The 14431-nt window shown below is 35.2% G+C and overlaps 1 protein-coding gene across 7 annotated transcripts in view; it reads left to right on the top strand.

Annotated features, from left to right (window-relative positions):
- The window catches only part of LOC121868769 (E3 ubiquitin-protein ligase NRDP1-like), a 43547-nt gene extending 30799 nt beyond the window's left edge, over window positions 1–12748 (top strand). For 4 of the 7 annotated variants that reach the window (XM_042369660.1, XM_042369655.1, XM_042369657.1 and 1 more), the window contains exons 7-8: window positions 683–805; window positions 2757–2965. In XM_042369660.1, the coding sequence (XP_042225594.1) occupies window positions 683–805; window positions 2757–2906 (273 nt within the window). In that variant the 3' untranslated portion in view covers window positions 2907–2965. Of the gene's footprint in view, window positions 1–682; window positions 806–2756; window positions 2966–10536 lie in introns of those variants that run through there. The other 3 variants (XM_042369661.1, XM_042369659.1, XM_042369656.1) reach the window with 2 other exon arrangements.
- The last annotated feature ends 1683 nt before the right edge of the window (window positions 12749–14431 follow it).

Here is a 14431-nt window from a genome sequence, read left to right as displayed (position 1 = left end):
TGTTTGCTGGCGATGCGCACTACCACTCATTAGCCAGGCAGTTTCTTTGCGCAAGGTGCTCTTCATTTTTTTTACGTTATTTTTTTTATTTTTTTATTTTTTTATAATATCGGGATTTAGTTATTATTTATATGAAAATATAATTTTATTTTATTTTTATTATATTTTGGTCGTAAATACGAATGAAATAAGGACGTAAATTGAATTGGGTCCTAAATTAACTAGGGTCTTAAATATGAAAAGTTGGTGGTCGAACCGTTGTTTTCGGAGGCTTTGCTGTACTAAGTTTGTGTTAGTATTCACCTATGGGAGGAGGTGGTAGAGCGAGTGTGTGGGGTAGTGAAGCGGAGGAGGCGTATGGCGGGAGGGGAGGAGTATGGTGGGAGTGGAGGAGGAGGGTGGTCAGTTACTGAGACTGCGCCGAGCCAAGAGAGCGTAGCGCGGCCAGACGAGAGAGGGTAATGCGCCGTAAAAAGTAGTCCGTGACGACGCACTGAGTCATCGGGACATTAAACGATTTTTTGGTATCTAAAGATTAGCGACGTAGTACCAAAACAATGTTAAGCGGGCCGACGTTATACAAGGACTTACTGTATATCATATTTTAATTAGCTTTTCTGTTAAATTTTTAAAAGATACTCAGTAGAGACTTTACCTATGACAGTTGCCTTGATCTTTTCAGGCTGTGATCCGGCGCGCCTTGAGTGAGTCTGGTTGTCCTCCGCACATTATAGACCAGCTCATGGAGAATGCCCATGAGCGTCGGTGGCCGCCCGGGTTGTCTACGCTGGAGACCAGGCAGGTAGTGTGTACCGCAGAGAAGTTTGATTAGTTTTGTTTGAAAAATTTCTTTATCCTCTTTAATAATGTTCAGTATTTTTATTTTACTTGAATCTTTTCTTATTCTTATGCTGAATATCCTAATCTATCAGTATAGTCTGATCTTTTTCTTATACTCTTCCACTCATTAAAATCTCATGTCCTAATTTTACTTATTTTTCTGTATTTCACCGTACTATTTCAGCACAGTAGTCTTTTTTTCTTGTTATTGTTCTATTCTGGCCTTTTGCATAGTATTTAAAATGTCCCACAAGGTCTCTGCACCATAGCTATACAAGGTATATGCTTTTTCTTGAAAGGAAATTATTTTTCTAAAATTTATTGATATCTCCTAAAAAGATACCTATGGTAGCTTCACTTTGAAACAACAAGACCTGCATAGGAGTTATAGTAGGTACAGATACTCTTTGAGGTTGTTTGTTTATTGCACTGCTACCAAACAGGGAGGTACTACCGCCTGGGAAAATATTGGACGCACAATGTATTGTCTAATGGTAGACCCTGCTGCCATATGGCATCTCAAAAATTGTGACCAAGTCCCAGGTTGCTAATCTGATTTTCTGCCTCATTTACACACAATTGCAGGGTCTCAATTGTTTCTCTTACTATATTGACAACACAACATACAGTACATATATTGATTCTCACTTTTGATCTTTTTTTCATTTTTGTATTTCTTTATGGTTCTTTATTATTATTATTATTATTATTGTTGTTATTATTATTATTATCTTATGTTATTTTTTTATAATTTATTATAAATTTTATTTTCTATGAATTATTAATAATATTATTACAGTATTATTATTACTAGTATTATTACTATTATCATTATTATTACATTTTCACCCCCCAGGCCCCGATGTGGGTCAGTGACCTGTGCCCGGGTGGGCTAATCCCCATAAAATAAGAAAAAAAAATCCCGTACCATTCTTTAAATTTTTATTAACGATTTCTAGATGAATGTAGATTAAATGTACCCAGTGTTTAACCTTAAGAATTCTTGCTACCATTGTAAACAGCTATAATTACTTTTGATGAAGGGCTCTCCAGATAAGATTCCAGGAAACCTTATTCTAACCTAAGCATGGTCAACCTTACTTGACTCTCCCCATTCCATTCTGTGTCAGTGTCACCTACTGTAAGAGGGTACTACTGAAAAATTAGAAGAAGAATTGACAGTCATTTTATTTATTTAAATTAGTACACTGTACTTGCACTCACATTCGAATAAGAGACATGGGGAACTTCAAGGCATGTAGTTTGTGGTTTTGTGATCAATGTTAGTCCACTAGTTTTGGAATGGTTGGTACAATAAACCAGCTATTGATAGACAGTACACCATTATCTACAAGTATCCTTGATAATCACGGGACTGATAATAGCTGATCTGGCCAAGAGATGGCAGCACGGGCTGCACAGCTCGTGGCGCCAGCTTCCAGCGACAGCATTTGTTTCCCCGTGCTGTTTTGGTTGGTGTTTGAAGACGGTTTCCTGCTCTGTGCTTGTTTTTGGTGCAATTTTTTTAAACTTTTACCTACCCTCCACCATGGCACCTGTGAACAAGAAGAGTGTTAAAGTTCCTGATCCAGTCTAGCGACAAAGACATGTATTCTCTGAGTGAATGTCCAGATGTTCCCAACAGGGATAAGCATGCGCTTGGCAACACACACATTGTGTGTTACCATTTCTTTCCACTCCACCTCTCTAATCACCCCCACCTTTCTGCTTTCTCACCCCATAATTTAATATTTATTCAGTGTATTGTGGAAGGAATATGATGTTGTTCATTTATATTTACACTAAATTTTGTGTGTGTGGGGGGGGTCTGTACATAATACTTGTAGAATTTATTAATCATTACTTTTGGGAATCTTCTTTCGTTCATCTTAGTGGTAATCATGTCCCTGTTGCAGATGAATCGTCGCCACTATGAGAGCTACATCTGCAAAAGAGTCCCAGGAAAGCAAGCAGTGGTGGTGATGGCCTGTGATAATCGCCACATGAACGATGACATGCTTCTTGACCCTGGACTGGTGATGATCTTTGCCCATGGTATTGAATAGGAAGTTGTGAGTGTGGCTGGTGCTATATATGAACTTTATAAATATTTTTTCTTGTTTTACCTTGTTGTTTCACTGATAACTGTGTTTCCTATTTGTATAAATATAATAAAAGTGGATATGCCTTAAGTTGCAAAGGATTTGTTTAAAGACTTTGGTACTATACAGTATTTACTTTTGCAGTGCTTTCATTGTAATTATATAAAAAAAGCCTGTATTTGGATTGTGTAGCAAATAGAAAACCAAGTTTAAATTAGTGACAGTTTAAGTTATCCATCAGAGTTGAGCTTAGAGTGGAGAAGACTTGGAGCAGAAGTAGATGTGTTGGTAGATATGAAAATTCTGCCCATATTTTTTGGGGGGATATTGAGTGAAAAGAACAGATTTATAATTTACTTTTTTTTGTGTGTGTGAGGGGGGGGCAAAGTTATAACCTGCAGCAGTTTTTAATTAAGCTTGCAATAATCCATTTATAGGCAATTAGGACTTTAAACTGATATTCAGGCTCTATTTTAGACATGTTTTGACAGGCAACAAAACACAGCTGAATTATTTACTTTGTCACCAGTGTAAACATTTCTGACCAGAGATATGATGGTATGGTGAAGTTATAGTCTAATGTGATAACCATGCAAAATAATGTCCCATTCTGGTTGCTCTGCTCACCATTTATAAATAAGTTTGTCAGTGAGATTGTATCCGTGTTTTGAAACTTATTTCAGTTGAAGCACAGACATACTGTACTTATGTTGGTTTAGATCTTGTGAGTTACCTAACTGAAACTGATAAGATCACCTGTAAGATAACTGGACCCCACATGCATTAATCTGCTCGGTCTTCAAAACAGATGTACAGATATTGATTTATTTGGTGCATCAATCTGCTTGATGTGGAAGAAGTGGCTGATTGAAGAAATAGATCCACAGTGTTGCATACAATATTTTCTCTCAAGTTTTATGGTTTAAGATAAAAATATATCAGTGTACAGATATTTTGAATATAGGTGATGACAGGTGTCATGATGGGCTACAGTCCACATATTAATACCACAGAAAAACTATGATTACATTGTTCGATGAATGGATATGTGTCTTCAGTCAGTGAAAGGTAAAAGGTTTGCACTTTGATAAAAAGGGTTAAAATGTGTTCACCATGATGAGTAAAAGTGTACTGTAGGGAACAATGATTAGCAAGTTTTGTTGTGGGGAACTAATCTTGAGTGAATATATGCTTTGGGCACATGATTTTTATATGGCTTCGAAGCTCACTTTATTACTGACTTAAGAGGAGTTTGAAATACAGTGGGGTATGCTATAACGAACGTAATTGGTTCCAGAACCTCGTTCGTTATAGCATTCGTTCGTTATAGGATTAATCCGTTCCAGGCCCCCAAATACAACCGCTTAACACTGAAAAAATTCTGTGGAAAATGTAAAAAATACGGTACTTTATCTTACCTTAGTGTTATTCAGCATGCAGGTACCCCTAAACACTGGCACATCACTATCACTTCCACTGGGAGTCTTGGCTTTAAGGTCCTCAAACAATTGTTTAGCCTTCTCACAAATTATAGCTTCACTAATGTTATCACCTGCCATTTCTTTCTCCTTTATCCAAACTAAGAGTAAATTTTCCATCTCTTCAATCACATTACACCTTGCTTTGCTAAGTCTAAAGATTCCCTTAGCCACTTGCACAGTTTTTAACTCCTCTTTATTCTTCAAAATCGTACATATAGTCGATTTAGCCATCCCATATTCATCACTAAGTTTCGCAATGCTTCTTCCATTCTCACGTTTCTTTATAATTTCTTTCTTAGTTTCAAGGGTTATTAGCTTTCTCACTCGCTTTGGACGACTCATTGTTACAATTGTATACTTGTATAACAAAATAGTTATACAAATAACGCGAATTTCCACATCAAAAGACGAAATTTCAACAATAACAGTGGTGCACTGGCTACACAATGAGACAAAGATGGCGCCTGACGCTCTTGTTGTGGGTCGCGGTACAACAATATTCATGCGCCAGGCGAAATAGTCCCGTATTCATCCGCGTTCGTTGTAGGAGTTGCGTTCGTTATAGCATTCTCAATTTTATAGGTAAAACCGTTCGTTATAGGAATATTCGTAGTAGGATCCGTTCGTTATAGCATACCCCACTGTATATATATATATATATATATATATATATATATATATATATATATATATATAGTCTCTAGTCCGGCATTCTGTGGTCCGGAAACTCCCGTGGTCCGGAACGATTTTAGTTTGTCCAATAGGTAGATAGGCAGCTTTTTTCTTTTTTTTTCTTTTTTTTATTTCTCTGAATTATTATTATTATTACAGGAGTATTAAATTTTTGCCCCTCAGGCCCCAATGTGGGTCAGTGACCTATGCCCGGGTGGGCTAATCCCCTTAAAAAAAAAAGCCGCGGGAAATTAAGGTTTGTTTACATCCAGCAGTTCGGCTGCTCTCTCTCTCTCTCTCTCTCTGCTTGTCTATACAGAGTACAACATTTAACCCTTCAATATATATGAGCAGTAAATAAGTGTTGCTTTCATATTCTTATGTAGAGTAATGACGATATGTTTTCACATGTGCGCACTTACATACGCGCAGTCTCACTTTTTTTTACCATTAATGGTTAGCTACTTATATTGTTCCATTTATTAACATTAAATAACATTACAGGTACTTCAAACAACCATATTATTTTTTTTACATTAATTTTACTACAGCTAAAATCAGGGTCTTATTTTCTTCAGTTTTATATGTAGAACCAATCAGTCACTGGTTTCGTAAGCTTTAACATAAACAATGCCGGCAGCCGTCTCGTCTCCTCTAATATTCCACGTATTATTAATAAATTGTATTGTTAATTTTGCACACACATACATTAATTCAATAAAAACAAATTCAGAAACATTAATTAAAATATATATGAACAGTAAATAAGTGTTGCTTTCATATTCTTATGTAAAGTAATGACGATATGTTTTCACGTGTGCGCATGCGCACTTACATACGCGATCTCTCTTTTTTCTTTGCCATTATCGTTAGCTACTTCTATTGTTCCATTTATTAACATTAAATAACATTACTCAAAACAACCATATTAATTTTACTACAGCTACAACCAAGGTCTTATTTTCTTCAGTTTTATATGTAGAACCAGTCAGTCACTGGCTTTGTAATCAACGAAAACAATGCTGTGTCATTTCCTCGTGTGTTTTAATATTCTACGTATTATTAATGAATTGTATTGCTCATTTTGCACACATAAACATTAATTCAATAAAAAAGACATTCAGTAATAAACAATAATGAATCTTTTGTACATAAGAGAAATGACGCTGTTTACACGATTATGCACGTCGTCTGCACGTTGGCGGGCCGTTCAAACCCGTCGAAATTCAAGTTTCCGCCGTCAAAATTTTTATTTATTTATTTTTTGTGTGTTCCAATAAAATACGTTAAGAATTAAAAACTCGCGAAATTTGAGAAGCTACTATACGACATTTAACCCTTCAATATGTCTTCAAAGAGACCATGATGCAGAGAAAGTGGTGCTAGTGCTTCCAAGCATAAGCTCAAGTCACTATCTATCCAGGAAAAGGGTGAATTTCCATGGTCCGGCACCGGTCAGGTCCCAAGGTTGCCGGACTAGAGAGGTACCACCTGTACAAGTTTTTTTTAATGAATATGCTGATCTTACAAAGTCTATAGCTCACATTTACTGCTAGACTGTTTGCCCTGTGCTAGTTCTCAGTGAAATATCTTTCAAATAAACCATTTGTCTACCATTTGAAGAACTTAAGGCAAGGGTTACCTCATTTTTAAAAGGGGAATAAGGATAATGATATTGATATGCTGTATCTCATTGGATCTGACATCATATTGGTGTACTTTGCTCTATTCAGTAAATTGTATTGGAAGGGTATGATAGTATACATTTGTTATTTTTTTGTGAACCAAATTTAGGAATGTAGGATAATGTACATACTGTGTTGATTTAAAGATTAGCAAGTTTATACTTTTGTAAACAATATTACAGGTACCAGAACCATTTAACCACCAAGCTTGGGACCTGAGGGAACCAGTTTCCTGGTCCAAAACCTATTATTTACACACACACACACTTCATTATCAAGTAGATTTAACCTGGAGTAAATAAGAATTTGTTACAATCCTTAGTTATTCTATATTTTGCATATGTCAAAGATGGACAAAAAGTTCTATATGAAAATGATATATAGCACACATAAAATGTAAAAAAATTAGTTCCTTCCTCCTTCAAACATCCTTTGTGTAACACCGAGGCTGAGCTAGCCATTCAGCTGACTCAGAGAAGTGTGTACCTTTCCGCGATGCTAGATTCATTATTGACAAACCTCTCATATATATATGTATATATATATATATATATATATATATATATATATATATATATATATATATATATATATATATATATATATATATATATATATAAAAAAATTAGTTCCTTCCTCCTTCAAATTCCTTTGTGTAACACCGAGGCTGAGCTAGCCATTCAGCTGACTCAGAGAAGTCTGTACCTTTCCGCATGATTATTTTGTCCTTTTTGTTAACTGGTTTACCTGTTGCCTTAGCCTCTCAGATGTTGCTTGTCAGTTTTGTGTTGCTCTTGATTCAGTTCTCTAGATTGATTTGATATTTTGTGTGCATGTGCTTTGGGGTATAACCTTGTTAGAATTTATTCATGGGATCACATTTCAAAGTTTCAAAGAATTTTGAGTTAAAAAAATAGGCAGTAATGATTTTAGTCAGTAATGTATATGGGTATTATTAGCAGAGTTTTGAAATATCCATACATTTAATTTTCATTCTGAAGGTAGTTTTAAGATATTATTTACAATAATAGTTTGTAGGGTAGGACTGGGTTTAGACTGATTGAATGTAATATTGTTGCTTATATGTAGTAGGAATTGATCTGATGTATGATTGATACTAATATAGCAGGATATAAATAAATGATTATTACTTATAGCTTCAAGGGTGTGAGTCAGTGGTGTCAAACTCAAAACCTTTCGAGGGCCAATTCTTATTTTAGTTACTCTCTTCAGGGCCAACACAAGTGCTTTATCACATATATTCAGGATTGAAATTTACAGCTTCACACATTGCCTTACCTGGAATATCACATTTGGGTTTGTCTGATCTTAAGTACGTAATATTCATTTTACTAAATAAACATGATTATATCTATTTCTATCATAATTTCACGGGATGATAAATTTTACCGTCATCCGGCGGGCCACACCTGACCATCTCAAGGGCCACATTTGGCCTGCGGGCCATGAGTTTGACTGACACCCCTGGTGTGAGTGGATGAGTGATGGGTAGAACTGAATGTAAAATTGTTATTAATAACACTTAGTTAATGTAATAATTATGGTTGCTTACTCAAGTTTGAGGATGACCAGTGTTGAGGCCACTTAACTAGGAATCTGTAAGATGCAGAAACTACTGTTTATACAACAGTTACACCTTGACTCAAAGTGTGTGACCCAATGTCAATGAATAACCCAAGAAGACTGGACAACTGACTTATCGCTGGTTAACTATAGTCAAGAAAAATGATTGGCTAGATAGGCAGAGGCATGAAGGATAGGACCAAATGTATGATTGGTATAGTAACTTGCAGGATATTAGGGTAGTCCTAGATGTGCAGTGGCATGAATACCCAGTAAGATAAGATTGGTTATACCTCGTATTATTGTTATTTGTATAGCAGTCATAGGACTCGTAGCTTATAGTGTAATTTAGTGTACAGTGATACAGGTAGGTTTCTTGTAAATAGCTTGCCTCTACACAGGGGAATAATTGCTTATATTCCCGCACTGCATAACAGTTAGTGTACTAAAAGCTATAAATGGCACAGTTGTTCATCATATTTTTTATTATTAATTTTCTCAGTTTTCATTGTGAAAACACTCTAGAAGTGCATTTTATAGTAGCCATAATGCCCTGAATATACAGTATATATATACAGCAGTACCCCGATTTATGCGGTCAGTTGAACCCACAGGGTACCGCGGAAAGTGAAAATCGCGTAAAGTGAACAACAGAACATATGGGATTAATTCCAATAGAGACTGGCCCGACCCCCAAACTCCACTTTTTTCCGACACAATACCTATGTTGTAGTAAAAATAACATCTAAATTTTATAATGGTATGCTCACACAATTAATATTTAAGAGAAATACAGTCGCCAGGTTAATGTCCATTCAAATAATGGACTCAAATCCCCCCTCCCCCCTCATCTCAGCTCACTGGCCCCTACCTCTCTGAGAAATGATTGGGTGAAACACTAGATTTTAACGTTTAGTAATAAATAATACCTCAGACTAAAGTTAGGATAATATAATTGACATTTCTGGATTCCTTGCAGGTCAGGGAATATTTTGAATGTAAACTTCATATATTTTGCACAAAAGATAAAATACTTGCTTTGTGTAAACCAAATTATTACATTAGATCTAAAATGTGTATGTCTAATGCAAAATCCATGATGTTTATATTCAAAATGATAATCATATTGTAAGAATTCCAGCAATGTAAATTATATTCTGGTCCAGTAATTTGTATGAATTTTATGAGCTAAAACAAATATCTTCAGTTAATAAAAAAAAAATATTCTTCACGACACTATCTGTCAATCAAAGTACCCCAACTTGCCTCCCCCACTCTTCCAACCGTGCCAGATGGTCAGTCGGTCCCAACCCAACCCCCCACCTTCCCTCCCTACCAGAGAAATGTTGGGTGAAAAAACTAGATTTTAACTTTTAGTAATAAATAATACCTCATACTAAAGTTAGGATAATATAATTGACATTTCTGGATTCCTTGCAGGTCAGGGAATATTTTGAATGTAAACGTCATATATTTTGCACAAAAGATAAAATATTTGCTTTGTGTAAACCAAATTATTACATTAGATCTAAAATTTGTATGTCTAATGCAAAATCCATGATGTTTACTGTATATTCAAAATGATCATCATATTGTAAGAATTCCAGCAATGTAAATTATATTCTGGCCGGGTAATTTGTATGAATTTTATGAGCTAAATAAAAAAAAAATAAAAATTATACTTCACGCGTATATGAGTAGATGCACCGCGGAAAGTGAAAGTCCGGTTCTGGCAAGGTACCGCGTAAATGAGAAATTGCGGAAAGTGAAACCGTGTAAAGCAGGGTAATACTGTATATATATACATACATACATACATACATACATACATACATACATACATACATACATACATACATACATACATATATATATATATATATATATATATATATATATATATATATATATATATATATATATATATATATATATATATATATATATATATATATATATATATATATATATATATATATATATATATATATATATATATATATATATATATATATATATATATATATAATTTTTTTTTTTTTTTTTTACAGTACTTCCCAACAAACACTTTTCAAAATGTCTTTCTGTCTCCTGCATAAATGGGTTTAATAATTAATAGATAAAAAATAGAAGAGTGTAAAAGTGTTATAAATACATAATTTCTTTTAACAGAAAGGTCTGACTGATATGGCATTGACGATGAGTAAGTTGTTGGCACAGCAGCTTCTCTCACATATCCCTCGCTATAAGGATGTTCACTATATAAATTAGCTTATCCAAAAACTTGAATATTAAACATCTTTTATACCATCTGAAAGCAATATTTGCTTACATGACCCTCCTCACGTAGGTAATGTACAGTCCACACCACTTATAAGCCACAGATTGGTGGCCTCGAAATTCCTAACCAGCAACTTCGCTGGGTTCATCCCTCCCCCACCTTGCAAAACATACAAACCATGCAATTAATCGGTGCTCAGCAAAGGTGTAAAGTCAACCCGAACACGTTATTGTGGATAGGTTTTAGAAACAATGAAAATAATTGTTTTTACATTATTTATCCATGCTGTGTTCGGGTGTAAGCGTTGACTTCACACGTTGGCTGACCACCGATTAGTTGTCTAGTTTGTATGTTACACAAGGTGGGGGAGGGATGGACCCAGCGAAGTTGCTGGTTAGGAATTTCGAGGCCACCAATCTGTGGCTTATAAGTGGTGTGGACTGTGTCAACTGTATACAGTACTGTATTTTATTTAGTTAAGCAATTAGTTGAGTACTGTACCATAATATTGTGTTTTTTTGTTGTTCATGAACATAATTAATTTTTTAGATAAATTATTCTGTATTTTTTTTTTGTTAATGAACCAATTTCATCTTATCAGGTATAATACTGTGTTGGAGTTTTCTTATTGTTGGGGAACTTAACCCTATTTTTCCCCTTTATATAATTATTATTATTTGCTATCCGAATGGTTTTCGAGAAACCTAACCCATTAATATAGCGAGGGGTACCTGTATATTTCCTCTGGCTGCTAGTCATAATCACCCTCATTGTTACTAATATTACATGCCTATAATATTCCTCATCATGGCTATTAATTAATATGCCACACAAAGTCACATGGGTCTTTCTCATAATGTTTTTTAAACGTGTAGTGAGATGTATACTGTATATGGGTAGTTTATGAAAACTTGTGAATGTACATTGTGGAGAAAAAATTAACAGGTATTCAGTTGTTGGAATGGTGTGCAAATTTAGTCATTTGGGAATGAAACCTTGTGTTGAAAAGAAAGGAAAAATGTGGAGGATCATTTAAATGTTGTGAGAAGAAAATCAAAGGATAGGAGAAAGTAAAATGATATGCAAATGAAATTAACTTAGATTTTTATAATCAGTTGTATCTGACTGTGTAACCAAGAACCAAAACAGTATGCATGTGGGGTAAATTTTAGGCATAATGATGTGTATGTACATAAATGATGACTACACTATATAATGTAATGCACTAAGTAATAAACAGGAGTGTTATAGAGAAATGTGAACAGTTTAGGGAAAAAATGTAATAAGCTAGGCTGATGGTTAAATACATTTGATGTCACTATTAACTATGTATTGATCTCTTGTAGACCTAAGTTATGGTTAAAAGGTTCCTCTCCCAGTGAATACTAGTAGACTGGTTTTTCTACTGTATTTTATGTTATTATGGGACGAGAAGGAAATTTCTGATTGTGGACTTGAGGATACAATGTCAAGGTTTTTTGCCATGTTTTTGTGACAGATTGTACTTCAGATGTTCATGATGTGAACCCCCCCCCCCACCCCACTGTCTTAAATGATAAATATGACATGACTGGTTATAAGGAGCCTACAATATATGAACAGATCCTAATAACAGGTTCCTATAGCCTGCCTGACTTCCCTCACTGACATTCCATCTCACTCAGCAGAGAATAGTTCCAAGTTTTTAGGCTTTAGCATGAATCATTATGCCTAACTTTTAGAAATGTGTGCCTTATTTACAGGTTTTTGTTGATGCATGTGTTTTAGGTAATTAAAATCAGAAAAGTGGGTGATTTTGTAGATATTGTGTTTATTTTCTGTAGCTGTTAGAGTTTCTCTTATCCTAAGGTTTATTCTAGTAGCAGTAGAAAAATTAGGACACATGCCTAGTTGAGTTACCTGCCTGTAGATCCGATAATGTAGGGAGTGAGCGTTGCACAAATGTAGTAATTTGGCAAGTGTGTTTCAAGGGCAAGATGTGCATGGTAGTGTTGAGTGTGGTCTAGCACAGATGTCTTTAATAGTTAAGTTTTTAGAGATTAACTTGCGAACAAAATGAAGTGCAATTTTTGTTGCTATTTGTTTAAATATATTCATTCAATATTTCTTGTATTTCTAACGCTCATTCAATATTTCTTGTGTTTCTAACCCTAAGAAGGTAAGAGGTACAGTTGTGGTCAAAAGTAATCATCCACTCCATCATATACAGTGGTCCCTCGGTTAACTAGCACAATCCGTTCTAGAAGGTTGCTCGTTAACCGAAACCATTGTTTCAATGGGTTTTTGGGTAATTGGTTCCAGCTCACCGAAAATTGCCTAAATTCAACAAAAAAGGTAGAAAAGTACACTTACTTTGAGGTGTGTATGTAGAAGGCTCCTGGATGATGATGATGGGAATTAGAATGGGGGTGGAGAAGGGAGAAGAGAAGGCATTGGGGTGGAAGAGAAGTCACCCCATGGTGCCATTTCATCCATAAAATTTTAGTTCTCTTGGTGCAATTCAAGATTATTTTCTTTAAATCAACACTGCACTGCATTATATATTGTCAATATGTAAAATAAATTTCAAAATGACCAATAATTTGCTTGCAAAAACAGAAAAAAAGCATTTAGTTGAAGAGAGAGTCAAGCAAAATGTTACCTCCACTGAAAAGATACAAAGACTGACGCCTGTATGGTGTGTTGAGAGGCTGGATGGCACGCATAAAACTAGTTTCATTACCTTCAATTATGTTCAATAATTGTTAAAATGAGTAAAAAATTTAATATTAAACTTTTAAAATTATTGAATAGTATAAACTTCTTGATATTTGCTAAAATGGTAAGGAATTTAAGCCCTAGAACCGATTACTGTATTGGCGGACTAATACTACAGCTGGTGGACCGCCAAATGCAAGCGAAATCATGTTCAGGTTGGCTCGTAAGAAATTCGTTAATCGAGGGATTGCTCGTTAACCGAAGTTAAGAATCTTATGGAAGGTAAATCGTTAACCGAGGGATCACTGTAACCCCTGCTCCTGGCTGGGTCCTTTCTGCATGGCAAGTCACATAAGGTAGAAAGGGGAATGGTCAACTTGTGGGAGGGTGGTATGAGATGCAAGTTGCTCATCAGAGGTGGGGTGGGGGGGGCTGAAGAAATTAGGGAAATTAATGAAAGAAGGAAGGGAGGGATGGATGTAAGGTTTTTAATAATATTATCTTAGGCTACATGCTTGAAAGAGTAATAGATGAGTAACCCTTATTTTATTATTACACTATTATGTGCCATCCATTTCCTTATTTATAAGGTTAAGGTTTTAAACAACAGTAATTAGATATTTACAATAACATGGATCATTGATATGGAGAAATATTGAATCCGAGGGAGGAAATCGCATTTATTTTTAATATTTACTAACAGGTCATAACAGAATCTCAATAGCCCATCCTTTGTCTTCCTCGCCTGTCGATCATGGTCTCCCTGGCCTAAAATGATATCATTTATATGAATTAAGAGTTCAAATATGTTTTGTTTACATTATGCACCCAAAATTAGTAATTTTAATATATGAAATGCCAGTAAACCATTAAAAATACTGTCCATGGCCAATTTTCCAAGTTCCCAGACTCTTCCCAGCGGGTCAACCAATGTTTCACAGTCTGCCAGGTGACCCAAACCTCTCTTGCAATTTCTGACACTTTATGGCCAGCTGCTCGCAAACCAATAATTTGTCTGCGACTCACCAATCGATGTCCTTTAGCGTCCATGCTGGGCTAGGTGTGGAGCAGTGGCTAAACACTATTGCC

The sequence above is a fragment of the Homarus americanus genome, unplaced genomic scaffold (genome assembly GCF_018991925.1).
Source record: "Homarus americanus isolate GMGI-L3 unplaced genomic scaffold, GMGI_Hamer_2.0 scaffold30535, whole genome shotgun sequence".
Lineage (NCBI taxonomy): Eukaryota > Metazoa > Arthropoda > Malacostraca > Decapoda > Nephropidae > Homarus > Homarus americanus.
The sequence above is the reverse complement of the archived record's forward strand: the minus strand, read 5'-3'. Positions and strand labels throughout refer to the sequence as shown.